The sequence below is a fragment of the Chiloscyllium plagiosum genome, unplaced genomic scaffold (genome assembly GCF_037043375.1).
Source record: "Chiloscyllium plagiosum isolate Xiang-an unplaced genomic scaffold, Cpla_swu_hap1 HiC_scaffold_33, whole genome shotgun sequence".
Lineage (NCBI taxonomy): Eukaryota > Metazoa > Chordata > Chondrichthyes > Orectolobiformes > Hemiscylliidae > Chiloscyllium > Chiloscyllium plagiosum.
The window spans coordinates 24692904-24716013 of record NW_028270171.1 but is presented as its reverse complement, the minus strand read 5'-3'; the positions used below and the strand labels follow the sequence as shown (position 1 = coordinate 24716013).

Genomic DNA, 23110 nt, shown 5'->3' with positions numbered 1-23110 from the left:
GGGTTTTCTAACAATCGACAGTTGTTTCATGGTCATCACTTGGCTCTTAATTCCAGGTTAGTTTATTGTGGGCAGCATGGTGGCTCAGTGGCTAGCACTGCTGCCTCACAGCACCAGGGACCCGGGTTCGATTCCAGCGTCTGGCAACTGTGAATTTGCACATTCTCCCAGTGTCTGCGTGAGTTTCCTGGAGGTGATCTGGTTTGCTCCCACGTTCTAAAGATGTGCCGGTTCGGAGAATGGGCCATGCAAAATTGCCCATAGTGTTCAGGGATATGTAGGTTAGGTGCATTAGTCAGGGGAAATATAGAATAATTGGGTAGGGAAGTGTGTATGAGTGGGATGCTCTTTGGAGGGCGGGTGTGGACTTGTTGGACCAAAAGGCCTGTTTCCACACTGTAGGGATTCTATAAATTCAAATCCCATCATTTTTCTGTGGCAGGATTCAAACCTGGGTCCCCAGAACATCACTGTCTTAATGGTCTAGGGATAATATAATCACCTCCCAGTGCTATTTATTAACTTTTTGTTGTGTAGATTCACGATCCGCTTATACAGTGCTAGAGGAAGCCATTATAGCATGTAGAATCATACAGCACGGAAACAGACCCTTCAGGCAAATTCATCCATACTGACCAAGTTTCCCAAACTAAACTAATCCTACTTGCCTGTATTTGGCCTCTCTCTCCCTCTAAACTTTTCGTATTCATGTACCTATCTAAATGTCTTTTAAATGTTGTAACTGTACCTGCATCTATCACTTCCTCTGGCAGATCATTCCACATACAAACCATCTACTGTGTGGAAAAGGTAGCCCCTCAGGTCCCAATTAAATTTTTCTCCTCTCACCTTAAAAATATGTTCCCTAGTTTTGAATTCCCCAACATGAGGGAAAAGGCCTTTGCTACTCACTTTGTCTATGCCCCTCATGATTTTATAAACCTCTATAAGGTCCCCCCCCCGCAACCTCCCCTGTTCCAGTGGGGGGGGAGAAGAAAAGTCCCAATTTATCCAAACCTTCCAGTCCCAGCAACATTCTGATAGATCTTTTTTGAGCCGCTTCCAATTTATTAATATCTTTTCTAAAGCAGGGTGACCAGAACTGTGCACTGTATTCCAGAAGGAGCCTCACCAACATCTTGTACAACATTAACATGATTTTTCAACTCCTATATTTGATCTGAGCAATGGAGGCAAGGGTGCTAAATGCTTCCTTAACTGTTTGTCTACCTGTGACGTGACTTTCAAAGAACTATGTACCTAAACCCCCAACATTGCTCAGGGTCCTACCATTCACTGTATAAGTCCTGCCGTTATTGGCTTTACCAAAATACAATACCTCACATTTGTCCAAACTCAATTCTGACTGCCACTCCTCTGCCCAATTACTTAATTGATCAAGATGCTTTTGTAATCTCAGAACTTTCCTTACTACTGACTATGTCACTAATTTTGGTGTCATGTGCAAACTTACTAGCCGTTCCTCCTAAATTCTCATCCAAATGGTTTATATAAATGATAAACAGCACCAGATCTAGCACCGATCCCTGTGGAACGCGATTGGTCACAGGCTTCCAGTCCAAAAAAAAACAATCCACCCCACCAACATCCACTGTCTCCTACTGAAGCCAATTTTGTATCCAATTGACAAGCTTTCCCTGAATCCCAAGAGATCCAACTTTACTAATCAGTCTACCATGCAGAACCTTGTCAAAGACTTTGTTGAAGTTTATTAGACCATGTGCAATGCACTGCCCTCATCAATCCTTTTGGTTGCATCCTCAAAAGATTCAATCAATCTGGGCTGCAGAATTGTCCTTCCAGGATTTCATTATTGAATCTGTGATATCCAACCTTCAGCTATCTATTACCACCTGTACCAGTTGTGTTTTACCCTTCGGACTCAATACATCATTTAAATATCCTCTTTCTGTTGGCAGAGTAGGCGCATTTACTGCAGGTTCAATTCCTTGGCCTCACATTGGTTCTTGTCCTGCCTCTTACCAAATACTGAATAATTTTCACATGCACTTGAGGGGCCAGGTACAACTCAGTGAGCAACACTTGTTCTGGAGATGTTCTGATTTACGTTGAAGGGGAAAACTTTATTTCCAGCTGATATTCTACATCTATTCCTTAATTTTATTCCAGTCCATTTTCCCTGAATACATGTCAACCCCTCGAAATAATAATCTGTTTTTCGATTGCGTGTTTTGGCTTTTGTCTTTCTATGTCAATGTTTTTGTCGTTATCTTAAATTTTAATATATTATCATTACTTTTGCCGAGTTACACCTCATCCTTATTTGTCTTGTCTGTTGTGGTTCATTTCCCATTTCTATATTCAGCAACGGTTTTTCTGTTGGGTCTCTTGCATACTAAGTAAGAAATTAAGCACTGTTTTAAAAAAAAGTTGTTTTTTTTCCCCTTTCACTACCTCTTGCCAGATTATTTAGTGGGTATCGAAATCTTCTGTCATGATTGGCATTTATTTATTTCATAGTGCCTACAGTTGAGGCCCTTTTTTTTTTATTTTGCTGCCATTTTGTTCTGGTTGACTGATACAGAAACTCTTCTATCAGCCATATTTTAGTGAATCGCTCTTTTGCCTATTGGAAGGTTGTGATTCAAGTCCCACTTCACGATTTGATTCCACCTTGTTTTTTGTGTTCACGGGAGTATTGCATTGTTGGATGAGACTTTGAACCACACACTGTCTCCCTTTCATATGGGTGTAAAAGATTTGATTTTTAAATGAAAATGGCATATTATCCTGACTGATATGTATCCTCAATTAACCCCTCAAAAGCAGGTTGCCAGGTCATTGCTACATTTGATTGTAGGAGCTTGCTATGTGCAATCTTAGTGTCCTGCTTTCTCTGTCGCCACGGTTACTACACTTTGTGAAAGCCATTTATAAATGCAGGTCATTTTTCTTCGTCCCCTTTTAGTTCTTTTTCTTTTTCTAAATATATTAAATACTGCATTTTTTAAACTTCTAACTTTTTTAAATGGAATCAATTTCCAAAATTCTTTTAAGTTCTGGTTCCTTGCTACTGATTTTTACCCCAGTGCTTCATTTTTATTTAAGATGCTAGGTATGTTGCTGAACACAACTTAATTCATTGATCGCTCTTATATTTTCTTTGGTTTACACTTGTGTTCTAAAACATTTATCCATTTCTTGAGTTTTGTGTTACTCATTCCTTTCCTTGATCTCAGCTTTACTTTCACTTCCTGAAAATAAAAAGAAAATAGAAGTTTAGCTTTTTCAGTTTTCACCAGACATATTTCTCTCTCTTTTCTCTTTTATTTTACCCTCTCTCACTTTTCTTTTCTCTCTCTTTTCTCTCTCTCTCCCTCTCTCGCTTTTCGCTCTCTCTCCCTCTCTCGCTTTTCGCTCTCTCTCCCTCTCTCGCTTTTCGCTCTCTCTCCCTCTCGCGCTTTTCGCTCTCTCTCCCTCTCGCGCTTTTCGCTCTCTCTCCCTCTCGCGCTTTTCGCTCTCTCTCCCTCTCGCGCTTTTCGCTCTCTCTCCCTCTCGCGCTTTTCGCTCTCTCTCCCTCTCGCGCTTTTCGCTCTCTCTCCCTCTCGCGCTTTTCGCTCTCTCTCCCTCTCGCGCTTTTCGCTCTCTCTCCCTCTCGCGCTTTTCGCTCTCTCTCCCTCTCGCGCTTTTCGCTCTCTCTCCCTCTCGCGCTTTTCGCTCTCTCTCCCTCTCGCGCTTTTCGCTCTCTCTCCCTCTCGCGCTTTTCGCTCTCTCTCCCTCTCGCGCTTTTCGCTCTCTCTCCCTCTCGCGCTTTTCGCTCTCTCTCCCTCTCGCGCTTTTCGCTCTCTCTCCCTCTCGCGCTTTTCGCTCTCTCTCCCTCTCGCGCTTTTCGCTCTCTCTCCCTCTCGCGCTTTTCGCTCTCTCTCCCTCTCGCGCTTTTCGCTCTCTCTCCCTCTCGCGCTTTTCGCTCTCTCTCCCTCTCGCGCTTTTCGCTCTCTCTCCCTCTCGCGCTTTTCGCTCTCTCTCCCTCTCGCGCTTTTCGCTCTCTCTCCCTCTCGCGCTTTTCGCTCTCTCTCCCTCTCGCGCTTTTCGCTCTCTCTCCCTCTCGCGCTTTTCGCTCTCTCTCCCTCTCGCGCTTTTCGCTCTCTCTCCCTCTCGCGCTTTTCGCTCTCTCTCCCTCTCGCGCTTTTCGCTCTCTCTCCCTCTCGCGCTTTTCGCTCTCTCTCCCTCTCGCGCTTTTCGCTCTCTCTCCCTCTCGCGCTTTTCGCTCTCTCTCCCTCTCGCGCTTTTCGCTCTCTCTCCCTCTCGCGCTTTTCGCTCTCTCTCCCTCTCGCGCTTTTCGCTCTCTCTCCCTCTCGCGCTTTTCGCTCTCTCTCCCTCTCGCGCTTTTCGCTCTCTCTCCCTCTCGCGCTTTTCGCTCTCTCTCCCTCTCGCGCTTTTCGCTCTCTCTCCCTCTCGCGCTTTTCGCTCTCTCTCCCTCTCGCGCTTTTCGCTCTCTCTCCCTCTCGCGCTTTTCGCTCTCTCTCCCTCTCGCGCTTTTCGCTCTCTCTCCCTCTCGCGCTTTTCGCTCTCTCTCCCTCTCGCGCTTTTCGCTCTCTCTCCCTCTCGCGCTTTTCGCTCTCTCTCCCTCTCGCGCTTTTCGCTCTCTCTCCCTCTCGCGCTTTTCGCTCTCTCTCCCTCTCGCGCTTTTCGCTCTCTCTCCCTCTCGCGCTTTTCGCTCTCTCTCCCTCTCGCGCTTTTCGCTCTCTCTCCCTCTCGCGCTTTTCGCTCTCTCTCCCTCTCGCGCTTTTCGCTCTCTCTCCCTCTCGCGCTTTTCGCTCTCTCTCCCTCTCGCGCTTTTCGCTCTCTCTCCCTCTCGCGCTTTTCGCTCTCTCTCCCTCTCGCGCTTTTCGCTCTCTCTCCCTCTCGCGCTTTTCGCTCTCTCTCCCTCTCGCGCTTTTCGCTCTCGCTCCCTCTCGCGCTTTTCGCTCTCGCTCCCTCTCGCGCTTTTCGCTCTCGCTCCCTCTCGCGCTTTTCGCTCTCGCTCCCTCTCGCGCTTTTCGCTCTCGCTCCCTCTCGCGCTTTTCGCTCTCGCTCCCTCTCGCGCTTTTCGCTCTCGCTCCCTCTCGCGCTTTTCGCTCTCGCTCCCTCTCGCGCTTTTCGCTCTCGCTCCCTCTCGCGCTTTTCGCTCTCGCTCCCTCTCGCGCTTTTCGCTCTCGCTCCCTCTCGCGCTTTTCGCTCTCGCTCCCTCTCGCGCTTTTCGCTCTCGCTCCCTCTCGCGCTTTTCGCTCTCGCTCCCTCTCGCGCTTTTCGCTCTCGCTCCCTCTCGCGCTTTTCGCTCTCGCTCCCTCTCGCGCTTTTCGCTCTCGCTCCCTCTCGCGCTTTTCGCTCTCTCTCCCTCTCGCGCTTTTCGCTCTCTCTCCCTCTCGCGCTTTTCGCTCTCTCTCCCTCTCGCGCTTTTCGCTCTCTCTCCCTCTCGCGCTTTTCGCTCTCTCTCCCTCTCGCGCTTTTCGCTCTCGCTCCCTCTCGCGCTTTTCGCTCTCGCTCCCTCTCGCGCTTTTCGCTCTCGCTCCCTCTCGCGCTTTTCGCTCTCGCTCCCTCTCGCGCTTTTCGCTCTCGCTCCCTCTCGCGCTTTTCGCTCTCGCTCCCTCTCGCGCTTTTCGCTCTCGCTCCCTCTCGCGCTTTTCGCTCTCGCTCCCTCTCGCGCTTTTCGCTCTCGCTCCCTCTCGCGCTTTTCGCTCTCGCTCCCTCTCGCGCTTTTCGCTCTCGCTCCCTCTCGCGCTTTTCGCTCTCGCTCCCTCTCGCGCTTTTCGCTCTCGCTCCCTCTCGCGCTTTTCGCTCTCTCTCCCTCTCGCGCTTTTCGCTCTCTCTCCCTCTCGCGCTTTTCGCTCTCTCTCCCTCTCGCGCTTTTCGCTCTCTCTCCCTCTCGCGCTTTTCGCTCTCTCTCCCTCTCGCGCTTTTCGCTCTCGCTCCCTCTCGCGCTTTTCGCTCTCTCTCCCTCTCGCGCTTTTCGCTCTCGCTCCCTCTCGCGCTTTTCGCTCTCGCTCCCTCTCGCGCTTTTCGCTCTCGCTCGTGCTCTTGCTTTTAGTCAGCTGAATTCAAGTTTCAATAGCTACTCTTTTGGATTTTATGCCCATGTCCCCAGAGCATTTGCTGGGCCCACATGATTGCCAGTTCAATAACATTATCACTTAGCCATCTCCATAAGGAGACAATGGCTTGAGTAACAGTCTCAAAATTATTAAGCTCGAGGTCTTCTTTTAAAAATAAAATTGCTTCAGCTTGTGCTATTTCCTCAACAGGAACTTTTCTTCCTTATATGTTATCCTCCCTCTTATGGACCATGTAACAAGTTCTCCTCCAGTTTTTCTGATGGATTGTTTCATTGCGGCATTACAGGCAACGCACTGTCCTGGATCTTTATTTGCAACTGTAGAGGATGCTATCTATCCCTTTAATTAGTCCACAGACTCCAACAAACTTCAGTCCTGGCTAACTGATTATTTGCTAGTTTGTAGTTTATTTCTAGAACTAATTGAGGAACTTACAGTCTAGACTGAATTTAATAGATGGATTTAGCCTTGTATTAAAATTAATTAGTAATTAATTTGTATACTTTACATAAAATGAAACAAGTAGTAATTAAAGTTTAAAATTTCAGTTAAGCAATTGGCTTAGGTTGATTTACTCCCTCTTCTGTTACTGCATCACAATATTTTATATATTAATGACATTGAGTTGAATTATGCATCTGTCAGTGAACTGAATCATCTTGGTATTTTTTCTGGATTAATTTGCTTGTCTGTCCATAGTCATTGTGGTCCATGAATCAGATTAGCTAACTAAATTCAGAATAGTTGGCCCCTGTTTTCTTTCTCTCTCCACACATGCTGCCAGATTTGCCAAGTTTCTCCAACACATTCTCTCTTTATTGCAGATTTCCAGTATCTGCAGTATTTGCTTTCACCACAATGCTTCAGCTGTTCTTTGCCTAGTCCATAGCAGATCTTCTCGTATCTGTTATTCCAGGTTCACTCCCTCAGTTCAAGGATCTTTTGTCACTGGAAGTGTCCCTGCCTCTGAGTTAGAAGTTCTAGGTTTCAAATCCTAGACTCGTGCCATAATGTATGTCAATAGTTGATTATAACTACCGACTCCTGTTTACAATTCACTTACTGTTGGAAGAGTATGTGGTGGAGTATAGGTTGCTTTGCCCAGTTGTTAGACTGTGATCTGTCTCTAGAAATCTGAGTCAGTCTGTCAAGAAAGAATTTGCATTTCCACAGCACCTCTTCCCACCCTGGGTGATTACAAAGTGGTGCTCTGCCAATGGTGAACCCTCTACTGATGTGTGATGTAGAAAACCCAGCATCCAGTTTGTGAGCACAAGGAGCTCCACAAGCAGCTAACAGGAGCTAAGTGACACTTTTGAGTATTGCGTGCAGTTCTGGTCACTGCATTATAGGAAGGATATGAAAGCTTTGGAAAGGGTGCAGAGGAGATTGACCAGGATGTTGCTTGGTATGAAGGGAAGGTCTTATGAGGAAAGGCTGAGGGACTTGAGACCCTTTTCGTTAGAGAGAAGGTTGAGAGGTGATTTAATTGACACATTATAAGATAATCAAAGGGTTAGATTGGGTGGACAGTGAGAGCCGTTTTCCTAGGATGGTGATGGCTAGCACGAGGGGGCATCGCTTCAAATTGAGGGGTGATTGTTTCTTTACTCAATAATAGGAGTGTGGAATGCACTGCCTGTAACAGTTGTAGACCTGCCAATTTTAGGGGTATTTAAATGGTCATTGGAAAGGCATATGGACAAGAATGGAGTAGTGTAGGTTAGATGGGCTTCAGATTGGTTTCACAGGGTTCGCAACATTGAGAATGGAAGGGCCTGTCCTGCGCTGTAATGTTTTATGTCTGTGTTCTAGGATAGTTTACTTTTAATGATGTTGGGTTCTTTCAAAACTGTGGTTGTGGGATCTGTCGTACTGCTTGAGAGGGCAGATCCAGCCACGGCTTAAAGTCCCAACTGAAAGATGGTACTGCCTCAGTATTGGCACTGAGTGTATCAACCTGCGTTTTGTGCTCCTGTCCAGGATTGCAGGTTTGAACTCCTAATTGTTCTAACTCCAAAGGCAGCGAGCTATTCACTAAGTTGTAGGTAGCCTTGTTCTTGGCTGGACATCTGGTGTGTATGATAGGTAGCAGAAGTGGCCAATGGGGGAATGAGAGTCCTGACATCTTGGCTCAGGAAGATGTGGTCAGCGTAGACCAGATGTTGAATCTGGACTTGTGGTTCACTCTCTCATGTCATTTCACCTCCATCCCCGACTGATTGCTGTTTGAAGCAGGGCGATGCTAATCTGAAGCTTTGGGGGCCGTTGTCTGGGACGCTGGTGAGCAATAATCTGGTGATTGTCAGGAAATGAGAACATTGCTCGTGCTGGGTTTGAGAATTTTAATTGAGTTTTAAAAATTTGAAAATAGTTCTTTTTAATCATTATAATAGATGGCTGAGTTTGTTTAATAGAGTCATAGAGACAGGCCCTTTGGCCCAAACTGGCCCATTCTAGTCAAAATGTCCATCCACACTAATCCTATTTCCTTGCACTTGTCCCATATTCTTCTAAACCTTGCCTATCCATTCTGAACCTTTTTCATTCAACAGTAATGCTGTTTTTTTTTTTAAAAAAGAGGTAAACCTGCTGATTCTTGGCCTATATGTCACTCCAGTCCCACACCAACCTGATTTGACTTCCAACTGCCCTTGAGCAGGAGCTCAATCAGTCACTCAAATTGGATCGAACGTTTGGTTGAAGCTGAATGTTTCTCAGGACAGTTACGGATTGGTGATTAATGCCAGCCTTGCCAATGATGTCCTCATCCTCAGAATTCATCACTGGTCTGTAGGGGGGGGGGGGTGACCCTCTGGCAGGAGATGCCATCTTGGATTGTGCTGACTCTTTGTGCTTTTTTGTTGTTGTTTTAAATGCAGTTTTAATCTGGGACCTTGTTGACCGTTTGTTCTTGCTGACTGAAGGTGTAGCTGATAGTTACAATGCTGTGGATAGTGACTGTACTTCAGAACAGTTTGGTACCACTCCTCATGGGTCTTTACTCAACCAGAGTTCAATGTTCACTTGCTCCTATGTGCAGCTGGGCCTGTAACCTGATGAAGCTGTTACCTTCCTATGTTTGCAGCTGTCCATACTTCAGGCCCACTGAGTACATCAGCCTATAAAGCTGTGCCCACTGATGGGAGAATTCAACTATTTCCTTTATTTTGAAAAAGATTCCCCTTTTGTTTCTATGTTTGGGAAGTGGGTGGGTGTTCGTAACGTCAGCAGAATTCTCCCAGTCGGGGGGTTTCCAATAAATTTTGGAGCCTTTTGACTGAGCTGTTTATCTCTCTCACTGTGAGCCTGAGATTAGCTTTATTTTTAGTTGTATGATGTAAACAAATAGTTACAGTCAGAATGGAGATTTCAAACACTGGTGGCTGAAGTTTCTCAGTTAGTCAGTCAGTCACTCACTTGCGCTCTCTCATTCACTCTTTCTCACTCATCTCTCTCACCCCCTCATCCCTTCTTACTTCTCAACTTGAAGTATTTGATGGTGACGATGTGGACAGGCAGGTGTCTGCTTGTGTATATCTGTTTGGAAGCCCATTCCTGCCCTTGGGAATATTAATTACTGGGAGGTTTCTGAATGTTGAGCATCTGTTAACTGAATGTGGGAATTCGCTCTTACACTTGGTTGTGGTTATCCAGGATGGGTTGAGGCATGTTGTTGCTGTCCAGGTTGTGGTGGTTTATTGGGGTGGAAAGAGGCCACTCAGCTCATTATGCCTGTGCTGGGAATGTTAAATGGGCATCATTGCCTCATGCCAATTGCCAGCTCCACTCCACGACCACCAGCACCAACCAAACCCCACCATACGTAAATACCTATTCATTGAATATTGCATGCAATTCTGGTCGTCTTCCTATCAGAAGGATATTGTGAAACTTGAAAGTGTTCAGAAAAGATTTGCAAGGATGTTGCCAGGATTTGAGTATTTGAGCTCTAGGGAGAGGCTGAATAGGCTGGGGCTGTTTTCCCTGGAGTGTCGGAGGCTGAGGGATGACCTTGTAGAGGTTTATGAAATGGATAGGATAAATAGACAAAGTCTTTTCCCTGGGGTGGGGAAGTCCAGAACTAGAGGGCATAGGTTTAGGGTGAGAGGGGAAAGATTTAAAAGGGATCTAAGGGGCAACTTTTTCACACAGAAGGTGGTATTTGTAAGGAATGAGCCACCAGAGGAAGTGGTGGAGGCTGGTACAGTTGCAACATTTAAGAGGCATTTGGATGGGTATATGAATAGGAAGGGTTTGGAGGGATATGGGCCGCGTGTTGGCAGGTGGGACTATATTGGGTTGGGATATCTGGTTGGCATGGACAAATTGGACCAAAGGATCTGTTTCTGTGCTGTACATCTCTATGACTCGAATAGCTGTTAAATCTGACCTTCCTAGTCTCTGTGGCTTAGTAATGCTTAGTCTGCATTTAATTAAGCCATTGTTGCGTTTCTTTTCAGCCAGATATTTTGTAAATATAGGAACATATGGTAAGAATTTCAAGTTGGAGCCTCTTTTTGTTTTAAAAAGAAAATCTTCATGTTGTACAGCAAAGGACCAGGACAAGTGTGGCACAAAAATCTTGGCTATACATGTAGGGTTAGAGGTTCCAAATGGGCACTGGAACAGTACTGGAATTTAGCTAACAAATTGCACCTTATTGGTGCAATCAGCAGTAGACGACTCATGAGGGCATCGGACTATGGGTTTTTCTGGAGCCAAGTAGGAAACATTCCATGCCTCAGTGAGAGGTCTACCTTACAAGTTCAACTGCTGGGCTAAGCCAGATAACAGCATTATTTAAGAGCTGCCTGCTTTAATTATTTCACTATTGTTTTGATTCAGCTTTTTCCAAGGCATGTCACTTTGGGCCATCTTAACTCCATTGGATCCATCCTACATACTGAATTATCAAGGGAGCTAAGAATTACTTAACAATGTCAAGCCTGACAATTTTTTCCCCTGTTTGTCTTTAATGTAATTCCCTTTGGATCATTGTTTTGCAACCATTTTAGTGGAACAAACAAGCTGGTTTATTGTAAGGTAATTATGCTGCTTTACAGCAAAGAAAACCAGTTTGTTTTGTTAACTGTCTGTTTAACAGATGCTCTTGCACATTTTATTGCATTTCCACTTCGTATTGACTGAGAATTTTGCTAATTAAGAGGCAGAAAAACAGTTGAGTGACAAAATGGAAATGTTCATTTGCAACAGTGCATAGGATTCTCCTTGCACGTAAACTTCAGGTTGATGACCTTCTAGCATGCCCTGGAATCTCCCAAGAATTTCTGTTAACAACCCTAGAGATTTGTTGCCTGAGCTGTGGATCAGATTCAGCACACAGCAGGTTTCCATCTCATGACTGTCCATCAGAATATGCTGACAAATGATTAATACCACAGAAATGTTGACAGTTTGGCATGTAAGTACTTGTCTGTTAAATTGCAGTGGGGAGCGGGGCACATCACTTCTATGATGGTCTTGCTGTTGGAAAATGTGTGGTTGGCTTCACATCATTTTAAGCCTTGATACTGAATAGAGGATTGCTCCAGTGGAATTACTTAGCTAAGAGGTGTGAGGTAAAAGGTGCAGAACCTCTGTTCTGGTCTCTAAAGTAGTCTGGGTTAATGGGTGCCAACATTGTCAGCTTGAATATCCATTGTTTGAGAGAGAGGAGAGGCCAGTCATCTGGAGGTTCACAAAGCAGTACAGGGGAACCTCAATTATCTGAAGAACACAGGCAGGAAGAGTTTTGTTTGGTTAATCAAATGCCAGATAACTGTTTAGCCAAGCATCTTGTGGATAATCCAATATTTGGGTAATCGAATGCCGGATAATCAAGGTTCCTCTGTACACACTTTCCTAATTTCAAACCAAGAAAGAGAATGTCCTAAAATGCTTTAAGGATAATTAAGCACTTTCAAAGTGTAGTTCCCTAAGTACAGCGATCTATATGCAGATGTAAGGTTTCTAACTGTACCATGTGATATTGAGCAGATAATCCTTTTCTAGTCAAATTATTGAGTCATTATTGGCCACAGGACAGTCAAAATCTGCACTACTGCTTCTAGTCCCACAGTTACTTTAGTTTACTTGATTTTATCTCCTCCCAAAAGCAGTACTTCCGACACTGTAACACACCCTTAATCTTCCAGTGGGATCAAATTCCAATGTTGAGCTGAAAGCATTGGAAAGGATCTTGAAGGATCTTGAACTCTGAATCTTCAGAGATGACTACTACAATTGAACCATTGAACGATGCTGCAGTGGCAGCATTAGCCAAAAGAACTTGAGGTACCATCATGCCAGAAGCTACTAGAGCACAAGTTCTAGCACATGTATACATTCTGCATACCTGCGGCTTTCTGGAACAATCTGGTACAAATTCAAATTTGTAAATTCACATTTATATTTTCATTTTTACGATGTGTTGATAAGTGCGATCAATTAACTGGCATTAAGCTGGTGAGACACTGTTCTCACTAGCATTTGCCAAGCCACTAATTCTGACATTGTGTTTTTTTTAAAAATTAATTTGTGGGATTGGGTGTCGCTGGCTGGACAGCATTGATAGCTCATCCTTATTTGCCCTTGAGAAGATGGTGGTGAGCTGCAGGGAGGGAATTCCAGGATTTTGACCCAACAACTGTGAAGGAACGGCGGTTTATTTCCAAGTCAGGGTGGTGAGTTGCTTGGAGGGGAACTTGCAGGTGGTGGTGTTCCCAAGTGCCCACTGCACTTGTCCTTCTGGATGGAAGTGGTCTTGGTTATGGAAGGTGCTGTCTAAGGATCTTTGGTGAACTTCTACAGTGCACTTGTAGATAGTATACACTGCTACTACTGCGTGCCCATGGTGAAGGCATTGAATGTTTGTAGATGTGGTGCCAATCAAGTGGGTTGCTTTGTCCTGGATGGTGTCAAGCTTCTTGACGGTTGTTGGAGCTGCACCCATCCAGGCAAGTGGTGAGTATTCCATCACACAACTGACTTGTGCCTTGTAGGTGATGGATAGACTTTGGGGTGTCAGGAGGTGAGTTACCTGGCCAGTGTATCCCTAGTCTCTGACCTGCTGTTGTAGCCATTGTGTTGATGTGGTGAGTCCAGTTGAGTTTCTGGTCAATTGTAACCCCAAGGATGTTGACAGTAATTGTGATGGTAATACCATTGAATGTCATGGAGTGGTAATTAGTTTCTATTATTGGTGATGGTCACTGTCTGGCATTTGTGTGGCGCAAATGATACTTGCCAGTTGTCGGCCCAAGCCTGGATATTGTCCAGATCTTGTTGCATTTGAGCACTGACTGCTTCGGTAACTGAGGAGTCGCAAATGGTGCTGAACACTCTTCGATCATCTGCAAACATCCCCACTTCTGACCTTATGACAGAGGGAAGGTTGGGCCTAGAACATTACCCTGAGGGACGCCTGCAGAGATGCCCTGGAGCTGAGTTGACTGACCCTCTTCCTTTGTGCCACATATGATTCTAACCAGCGAAGTGTTTGCCCCTGATATCCATTGATTCCAGTTTTGCCAAGGCTCCTTGATGCCATACTTGGTCAAATGCAGCCTTGATGTCAAGGGCTGCCACTCTCACCTCTGGAATTCAGCCTTTTTGTCCATACTTGAACCAAGGCTGTAATGAGATCAGGAGCTGAGTGACCCTAGCAAAACCCAATCTGGTGTCACTGAGCAGGTGCTGTTTGATAACACTGTTGATGACCCCTTCCATCACCTTACTCATGTTGGAGAGTAGACTGGCCAGTAATTGGCAGGGTGGGATTTGTCCTCCCTTTTTGTGTATAGGACATAACTGGACAATTTTCCACATTGTCAGGTAGATGCCAGTGTTGTAACTATACTGGAAGAGCTTGGTTAGGGAATCAGCAAATTCTGGAGCATAGGTCTTCAGTACAATTGCCGGAATGTTATCAGGGCCTATTGCCTTTGCAGTAGCCAGTGCCTCCAGTTGTTTCTTGATTCCACATGGAGTGAATCAAATTGGCTGGAGACTGGTATCTGTGATCCTGGGGATCTCTGGACGAGCCTGAGATGAATCATCCACTCAGCACTTCTGACTGAAGATTGTTGCGATTGCATCAGCCCTATCGTTTGCACTGATGTGCTGGGCTCCTCCATTATCAAAGATAGGGATATTTGTGGAGCCGCCGCCTCCAGTGAGTTATTTAATTGTCCACCACCTTCATGACTGGATGTGGAAGGATTGCAAAGCTTAGATCTGATCCATTGGTTGTGGGATCGATTTGCTATGTGTACCACTTGCTCTTTATGCTATTTGGCACGCAAGTAATCCTGTTTGGTAGTTTCACCAGGTTGACACCTCATTTTTAGGAATGCCTGGTGCTGCTCTTGGCATGCCCTTCTACACTCTCCATTGATCCAGGGTTGATCCTCTGGATTGAAGGTAATGGTTGAGTGGGGGATATGCCAAGCCATGAAGTTACAGATTGTGCTGAAGTACAGTTCTGCTGCTGTTGATGGTTCACAGCGCCTCATCGATGCCCAGTCTTGAGCTGCTAGATCGGTTTGAAGTCTATCCCATTTAGCACGGTGGTAGTGCCACACAACACGATGGAGGTTATTCTCAATGTGAAGGTGGGATTTCATCTTCACAAGGACAGTGTGATGGTCGCTTTTACCTATACTGTTATGGACAGGTGCTTCTGCAGCTGGCAGATTAGTAAGGATGAGGTCAAGTATGTTTTTTGCTCTTGTGGGTTCTTTCACCACTTGCCACAGACCAAGTCCAACACTCCTATCCTTTAGGACCCAATCACCTCAATCAGGAATGCTGCTGCTGCGAGCCACTCTTGGTGGTTGATATTGAAATCCCCCCCCCCCCCCCCCCACACACAGTACATTTTGTGTCCTTGCCACCCTCAGTGCTTCCTCCAAGTGTTGTTCAACATGGAGGAGTACTGATTCGTCAGCCGAAGGAGGACGGTACGTAGTAGCCAGTAAGAGATTTCCTTGCCCATCTTTAACATAAGATTTCATGAGATCCGGAGTTGATGTCAAGGATTCCCAGAGCAACTCCCTCCCAACTGTATCCTATTGTGCTTCCACCTCTGCTGGGTCTGTCCTGCCGATCAGACAGGACATATCCAGGGATTGTAATGGTCGTATCCGGGGCGTTATCTGTAAGGTATAATTCTGTAAGATTGACTATGGCAGCTAGTTGGTTGACGACTCTGTGAGACAGCTCTCCCAATTTCAGCACTAGCCCCCAGATGTTGGTAAGGAGGACTTTGCATGGTCGACAAGGCTGTTTGTGTTGCTGCCGTTGGCTTTTCTGGTTCCACGGTCGATGCCAGATGGTCTGTTCAGTTTCATTTCTTTGTGACTTTCTAATACTTGATACAATTGAGTGGCTTGCTAGTCCATTGCAGTGGGCAGTTGGTGGGGTAAGAGCATACAACTGTGAGAAAAAGGTCTCGGGTTTTAAATATTTTGTAAAACCCATAATATTATTTACACGCAAACATCTCCAGGAGTGAATTTGCAAACTTGCTGATACCTGAATAATCAGTTATTAACCTTTTTATTTACTCAGGGGACATGGGTGTTGCTGATTGGCTATTCCTAGTTCCTCTTGAGAGGGTGGTGAACCACTGCAGTCCATGTACGTAAATAAAGCTAGTGTCACTGGGGAGAGAATTCCGAATTTTGAGTCAGCGACACTGAAGGAATGGCAAGATGTATTTGAGTCAGAATGGTGAGAGACTTGAAGGGGAACTTGTAGGTGGTGTTCCTATGTGACTCCTGTCCAAAGGTCTAAGGACCTTTGACAATTTCTGCTCTGTATCTTGTATTGCTACACACTACTACTGAGCAATGATGGTGACCGAGTGGATTTGTTTTGTGTAGATGAGTTGACAATCAAACAGGCTACTTTGTCCAGATGGTATCAGGCTTTGTGTTATTGGAGCTGCACTCATGGAGGTAAATGGGGGAGTGTTTCATCATACTTCTGTTTTGTACCTTGTAGGTTGTGATGATACTGTCACTTTAAAAGGTCATTTTCACCTGAGTGTTTTGAAGGGAGGTTGTAAATGCAGAGGTGCAGAACCTGGCTACTGAAGACGGCTTAAGTAAATGACGTGTGAGGCCTTCAGGTTTTTTAAAACGTTGGAACAATGGAAGAAGCTTGAATGGGAGTGGCCAGCTGTAATATCAGAAGCTGTTTGGAGTCTGAGTTGGAAGCTTCAGTGAATGATTCCTCACTGCTACCTTTGCTGGAATTTCTCGAGATATGTTCCTCCTCGATTAGAGAACGGCATGTCAGAATCTGTCTGCATTTTCCTTTTTGCAAAGGGATGTGTTTATGGGATGTTACTATTTTGTTACTTGGTAATAGGTACTGTATCTGTTATTCAGTTAAGCTTTCCAATAGTTATAAATTGCTCTTTCTTTTGTTTGTATTTTAACTATAGTATTTAAATAAATTGTGTTTTGCTTAATATTATGTACTTTGACCAGTTTTATCACATCTGGAACACGAACTTCTCATCTACCTTTTAAAATAATAAAAAGTTAGGGTCTAGGCTTCCTTCTTAAATATTTTGAGGGGGTCTGGTCTGATCCATAACAAATAGTAGTTCATAGGCTTTGGGGCATCAAGTGATAGGTAGCATTGTTAATGACATTGCTTTACTGATGATAGAGAGTAGACTGAGGGACTTTTTGTGAACAGAATGTACCTGTTGGGTAGATGCCAGTATTGTAACTGTACTGGAACAGCTTTGCCAAGTGAACAGCAGGTTCTGGAGCACAAGTCTTCAGTACTAATGCTGGAATGTTGTCACGGCCTATAGCCTTTGTAGTATCCAGTGTTTCCAACTATTTCTTGATATCATGTGTGGTGAATTGAATTGACTGAAGACTGGCATCTGTGATACTGAGAACCACTGGAGGAGGTAAATATATTTGTAAGCTGCTGAAATATAATCAATGTAACTACTTGACTTTTGTATTTTCTTTTGGAAAGAAAAGGGGAAGGACACTTATCAAGTGATTTACTGTCTTCACATCTCAAAACACTGACTTGCTTTGAGTTTTTCTGGTGCAGTATTTGTCCCTATTGCAGCAGCCATTCGGTACACAGGGATCCCAGGAGCAAATTTGATTTTTGTTCTTTGTATAAGATAGTTTGAATTACAATAGTGAATGTTTATAATTCCCGTTTGGGTGGGAAATTGTTTGATGGAAATTGCTTCAGTTCTGTGACAGAACTAAACCACCCTGTTCTCTTTGTGATTGAACAACATTGTCTTCAGGTGGGAACATCTGGTTGTGCATTCTTGCCATACATGGCCCTTGGCAGTTTATCTTATGACAATGTAGGTGTGGCTGTTTGTAGAATGTGATATTAATTACACTAGGTATGAAAGATTGCATTACAGCTCTTGCAATTTAGGGTCATATTCTAGTGGTGAGAGTTCAAATTCAATCTTGTCAACTAGGAAATTTATATTGTTAATTTGATAATTAAATTCAGGTTAAAAAATCTAATATCAATCATGGCAATCACAAAATTGATCTGTTCACTAACGTCCATTCTTTGAGGGGATAAAATTTGTTTCTTACCTCATTTGACTGGTATGAATTCTGGACCCACAGCAATGATTTTTAATCACTTTTTTGTAAATGACCTGTTAAGCCACTGTGTCTCAAGATGTGTGCAGAAATAGTGCTGGACTTGCCACTTATTTTCATCTTGTGAATCAGTTAATAAAAGAAAACCAGCTTGCTGTAGATTCTATATGCTATTACTGATGTTTGGTTTATACCACTAATATTCTCTGAGATATATCAATGCGATACATCAATTTCCTCACCCAATATGTCCCCATTAACTACAACTTCTATCTACTAATTTTGATTTGAACTGTTTTGGTGTTGTTTGTATAAGCTTTTTCTTTCAATCAGTTTTTAAGGCTGTATTGCAGTTTGTTTGCAATGAATCATAAATTAAGTATTCATGCCTTGTGAATGTTTAGCTTATACCTATTGAAAGTCTTATATTTTCAGCACTCAAAATCTGCAGGCAGGTGAAATCATTGAAAATTTACAGCCAATGCTGAGTATTTGATAAAAAGCCAAGCATCTTGTAAGTTTTTTATGAACCACCTACATTGAATCACAACACATCTTTAAAGATAAGGTTGCATGCAAACCTATGGTCTTAAAAAGGAATGTGGCCTTTTCATCATTTTCAACTCCTCCACCCAGAATGTTCAATTCTCACCGTCTTTTTGGCATTGAGTCAGGCAGCTAAAGACCTCAGTTTATTGTCTGTTTAAAAGGATGGTGCTTTTAACAGTTCAACAATTCTGCAGTTAGAGTTAAGCCAAAAATATTTTGATCCTGACTGATAGGGTTTCCAGTTGAACAAAGGACATGAGTGAGTGAGTGAGTGACTGATCGGGGAAAAATAGTGTCTGTTTTTAAAAGGTTAAAATCTGAAGTTGATGTGATTACCTGTGTGAAATCCCTATAGGAATCAACTGAAATATTGCTGACCTTGTGCACTGGGCAATAGATTGGCTGGCTTGATTTCCATGCTGTGATTTATGTCTACTGAGTGGGAGGCTTGAGATGAAAAGTTCCCTAGGTTGGCCAGAGGTTTTGGAGGATGTTAATATCAAAAGCCCTTTCTTCCCAACAGTTCTGTTCAAAGTTCATTCACCTGTGGCCCTAAGTCCAGAGAGCATACAATCCTTGGCTACCGCTTCTGAAAATAGTGTCAAGTTCAACAGGTACATGAGATAACAGTGGATATTGGCTACAGCTATCACTCAACCCCTCCACTGTTTCTGATTTGATTATACTGCTTGTCTGATATTCCAGTTTGGATGAACAGAAATATATATAAATTACGAGAAGACTAAAGGCATTGTCAAACCCCATTTCTTAACCACTGCTTGATTTTAATTAGATTACCTACAGTATGGAAACGGGCCCTTTGGCCTAAGGGGTCCACACCGACCCTCCGAAGAGTAACCCGCCCAGACCCATTTCCCTACCCTATATTTACCCCTGACTAATCCACCTAACACTATGGGCAATTTAGCATGGCCAATTCACCTGATCTGCACATCTTTGGATTATGGGAGTAAACCGAAGCACCCGGAGGAAACCCACACAGACACACTGACAGTCGGCTGAGGCGGGAATCAAACCCAGGTCCTTGGCGCTGTGAGGCAGCAGTGCTAACCACTGAGCCGCCCCCTAAAAAAACAATGATAACAGCACAAAGAGGTCAGGCAAGACTGTTCATGACCTTTTGACGTATTTTGTACCTTATATAGTTCTGACCATATATCAAGTCCATTAGCAAGATCTCTGGAACCTCACCCTGTACGTTTTCATCTGTTAAATACTTGATCTGTGTTTGTTACCTTTAGACTTGCCTATATTCGACCTTTCATTCACACGACCTTCCTGTCTACCTTTCATTTCCGTGCTTACTAATTTACCTCAGCTCCCAGTCTGTTAACGTCACTGTAAACTTACCATTATGTTTTTGAGTATTTTGAGTTTGCTCTGTAACCTCTTCAACATGATGAGACAGTTGTTGCAATTTTCACATTTGCATCCCTGACTTCCTTTCTTCCATCTTTGGTAATACTGTTAGCTCCATAGGCTCTAAGTTCTAGAATGCCTTCCTTAATTATCTCCATCTCTGTCCTCTTCTAAGATGCTTCTGAAAGCTTACTTCATTGACCAGCCTTACTACTTCTCTTAACAGTCATAGAGGTCTACTTCACAAAAAAAGGCCCTTAGCCCGTTGAGCTGCACTGTTCAAAAGCACCACCTAACTATTCTGGTTCCTTATGTACCTTATTTTGTTTGATTATCCTTCTGTGAAGTAACTTGGAACATTATGCTATGTTAACGGTGCCAAATAAATCCAAATCATTGAGTAGTAAGGCGGTTATGCCACTCAACAGCTGTCTTTCATTGTCGTTTTTAGAAGCATCTTGATGGAGGAGAGATGAACTAGAATAAAGCTTGAAAATCACCACGTTAGTTCCATTAACAGTGGATGGTTATGAATTTAACCTTGTTTTGTCTATTGTATGTTAGACTTTGAGCATTACTTTGTTCTAACTATATTAGGTGAATGCCAAGTAATGCTGAGAAATGATGTTTTCTAAGTTTAGATTTGAGTCACTTAGATCTTTATTTTATTCTGTGATAGTCAGTAGTACCATCCTTGTAATCCCCAAATGTGAACCTTGTGATGGCATTAATTATGTTATTATAAGTATAGTCAGAGAAGGTGTTTATATTTATATCTTGCAACCATCTGGCAAATGAGTTGTACTTCACTCAGTGTTACGTAATAATCCTAATGGGACTGACCCAGTTTATTTACTCAGGTTTAAAGATTAGATTATGTGGGACGTTTTGAAGAAGGCTTGACTTGGTCACAAGACCCAAAACTCTAGGCAAGGGGATTCTAAATCTTGGTCTAATATTCTGATACTTTGTTTAAAAGTGGTAGGGATGAAGTAAAGAAGTAGATCCAGTGGCTCATTAAATTATGTGCTAATTATTTTAATCCGATTTTCTTGCATAATGTAGAATTAAGAGTTCCTATTATGATGTAGCATTGGTTATAAAATTTGGGACCTCGTTGGACCCTGTTTTTTTTTAAATTCCAAAATCTTATGAATCATTTGGATGTTGAATGAACACTTAAAATCTATTGCTAATTTTACCTTGTAAACTTTTGAGTCTTGTTGCCTTATTTCTTTTGTAAATGTATTTTTGCTTCTTTTCTCAGACCAAAAGATGCAATCAGGGCCTTGAGGAAGAGGCTTTCAGGAAACAAAAACTTTCGGGAGGTGATGCTGTGCCTAACGGTTAGTCTTGTGATTTAATTTTAAGGTGCAGGTAATTCTCCTATAACGCCTTAGCTGCATTCCAGCAAAATCTCGCTTAATAGAAAATTGTTTAATAAAAATAATGAGGCCTATGAGAAAAGTGGGGTTAGGGGCTGACCAGCAAAAATATCACTCACGATTGCTCAAAAATCACCCTAATGCAAAGTATAGCGCAGCCTGAATGAAGGTTGAAATTATTTATTAACGAAGCAAAAATAAATTTAACACAGTACATTTAAAAACTGTAAGAAAGCTGCTGTCTGTACTCAGTGCCTTTCAGAAAGCTGTTCTGTCAGCTGCTGAAATTGGCGCATACGCAGGACGGCACAAAGACCGGCTCTGACAACGCACATGTGTAGAACGGCGTGGTTATCGGCGCATGCGCGGACTGACGTGAAGACCGGCCCTGAATTTGCTCGTGCGCCGACACAGGCGTGTATGCAGAACGGCAAGAACATTGGCGCATGCGCAGCACAAAATGTGCAAACCGATCCCTGCTGGAATTTCGCTATTGCCAACAGACGTAGGCATTCTCCAAAATACCATACTATGCTGTAGGCAAATCGTGCTGCCAAAACGTGCGTCATCACGACCTATTTCTACTGGTTCTTTTGTGGCAAGAATATTGCAATGGCACTTGTTTTAGCAAGTGTGTTAGCTGCCATTAACTTGTGTAGTATCACCTCTTTGCAATGCTACACGTAGGTCTTTGGTAGCATTGATTATATAGATGAATATTTTTGTGTAATGTTCTATTGTACCACATGACACACTGCATTCTGATTCAAAAGTGGAGCTGAGATTCAGCTGGCCTATCCTTCAGTCTAATTACTGAAAGCAGTGCCAGTCTGATAAATATGTGGAATAACTGGGCACATGATGTGCTTACAAAAGATTTGTCTCATTACAATATTCAGAACATTGAAGAGCCAGAAAGAATCCGCATAAAAATGCGAGGTGCTGCATTTTGTGAAAGCAAATCTTAGCAAGACTTATACACTTAATGGTAAGGTCTTAGGGAGTGTTGCTGAACAAAGAGACCTTGGAGTGTAGATTTGTAGCTCCTTGAAAGTAGAGTCGCAGGTGGATGGGATAGTGCAAAAGGCGTTTGGTATGCTTTCATTTATTGGGCAGAGTATTGAGTACAGGAGTTGGGAGGTCATGTTACAGCTGTACAGAACGTTGGTTAGGTCACTTGGAATATTGTGTGAATTCTGGTCTCCTTTCTATCGGAAAGATGTTGTGAAACTTGAAAGGGTTCAGAAAAGATTTACAAGGATGTTGCTAGGGTTGGAGAACTTGAGTTGTAGGGAGAGTTTGGATAGGCTGGGGCTGTTTTCCCTGGACCGTCTGAGATCGAGGGGTGACCTTATAGAGATTTACAGAATTATGAGGGGCATGGATAGGATAAATAGGCAAAGTCTTTTCCCTGGCTGGGGAAGTCCAGAGCTCGAGGGCATAGTGAGAGGGGAATGATATAAAAGAGACCTAAGGGGCAACTTTTTCACGCAGAGGATGGTACGGGCATGGAATGAGTTGCCAGAGGAAGTGCTGGAGGCTGGTACAATTGCAACATTTAAAAGGCATTTGGATGGGTATATGAATAGGAAGGGTTTGGAGGGATATGGGACGGGTGCTGGCAGGTGGGACTAGATTGGTTGGGATATTCATCTATATAATCAATGCTACCAAAGACCTACGTGTAGCATTGCAAAGAGGTGATACTACACAAGTTAATGGCAGCTAACATACTTGCTAAAACAAGTGCCATTGCAATATTCTTGCCACAAAAGAACCAGTAGAAATAGGTCGTGATGACGCACGTTTTGGCAGCACGATTTGCCTACAGCATTTCTGAAGAATTAGAGTATGGTATTTTGGAGAATGCCTACGTCTGTTGGCAATAGCGCAATTCCAGCGGTCACCCTGCAGCCTCTGACGCTCCAGGGAAAACAGCCACACTCTCATCTCTCCTTGTAGCTCAAACCTCCAACCCTGGCAACATTCTTGTAAATATTTTCTGAGCTCTTTCAGAAAGTTTCACAACAACCTTCCTGTAGGAGGGAGACCAGAATTTTGCACAATATTCCAAAAGTGGCCTGTACAGCTGTATTTATTTTCCATT

General features: G+C 43.7%; 1 protein-coding gene across 4 annotated transcripts in view; it reads left to right on the top strand.

Annotated features, from left to right (window-relative positions):
* tom1 (target of myb1 membrane trafficking protein) overlaps positions 1 to 23110 on the top strand; it is a 116761-nt gene that overhangs the window by 25666 nt on the left and 67985 nt on the right. For all 4 annotated transcript variants that reach the window (XM_043679949.2, XM_043679947.2, XM_043679946.2 and 1 more), the window contains one exon: positions 20886 to 20964. In XM_043679949.2, the coding sequence (XP_043535884.2) occupies positions 20886 to 20964 (79 nt within the window). The remainder of the gene's footprint in view (positions 1 to 20885; positions 20965 to 23110) is intronic.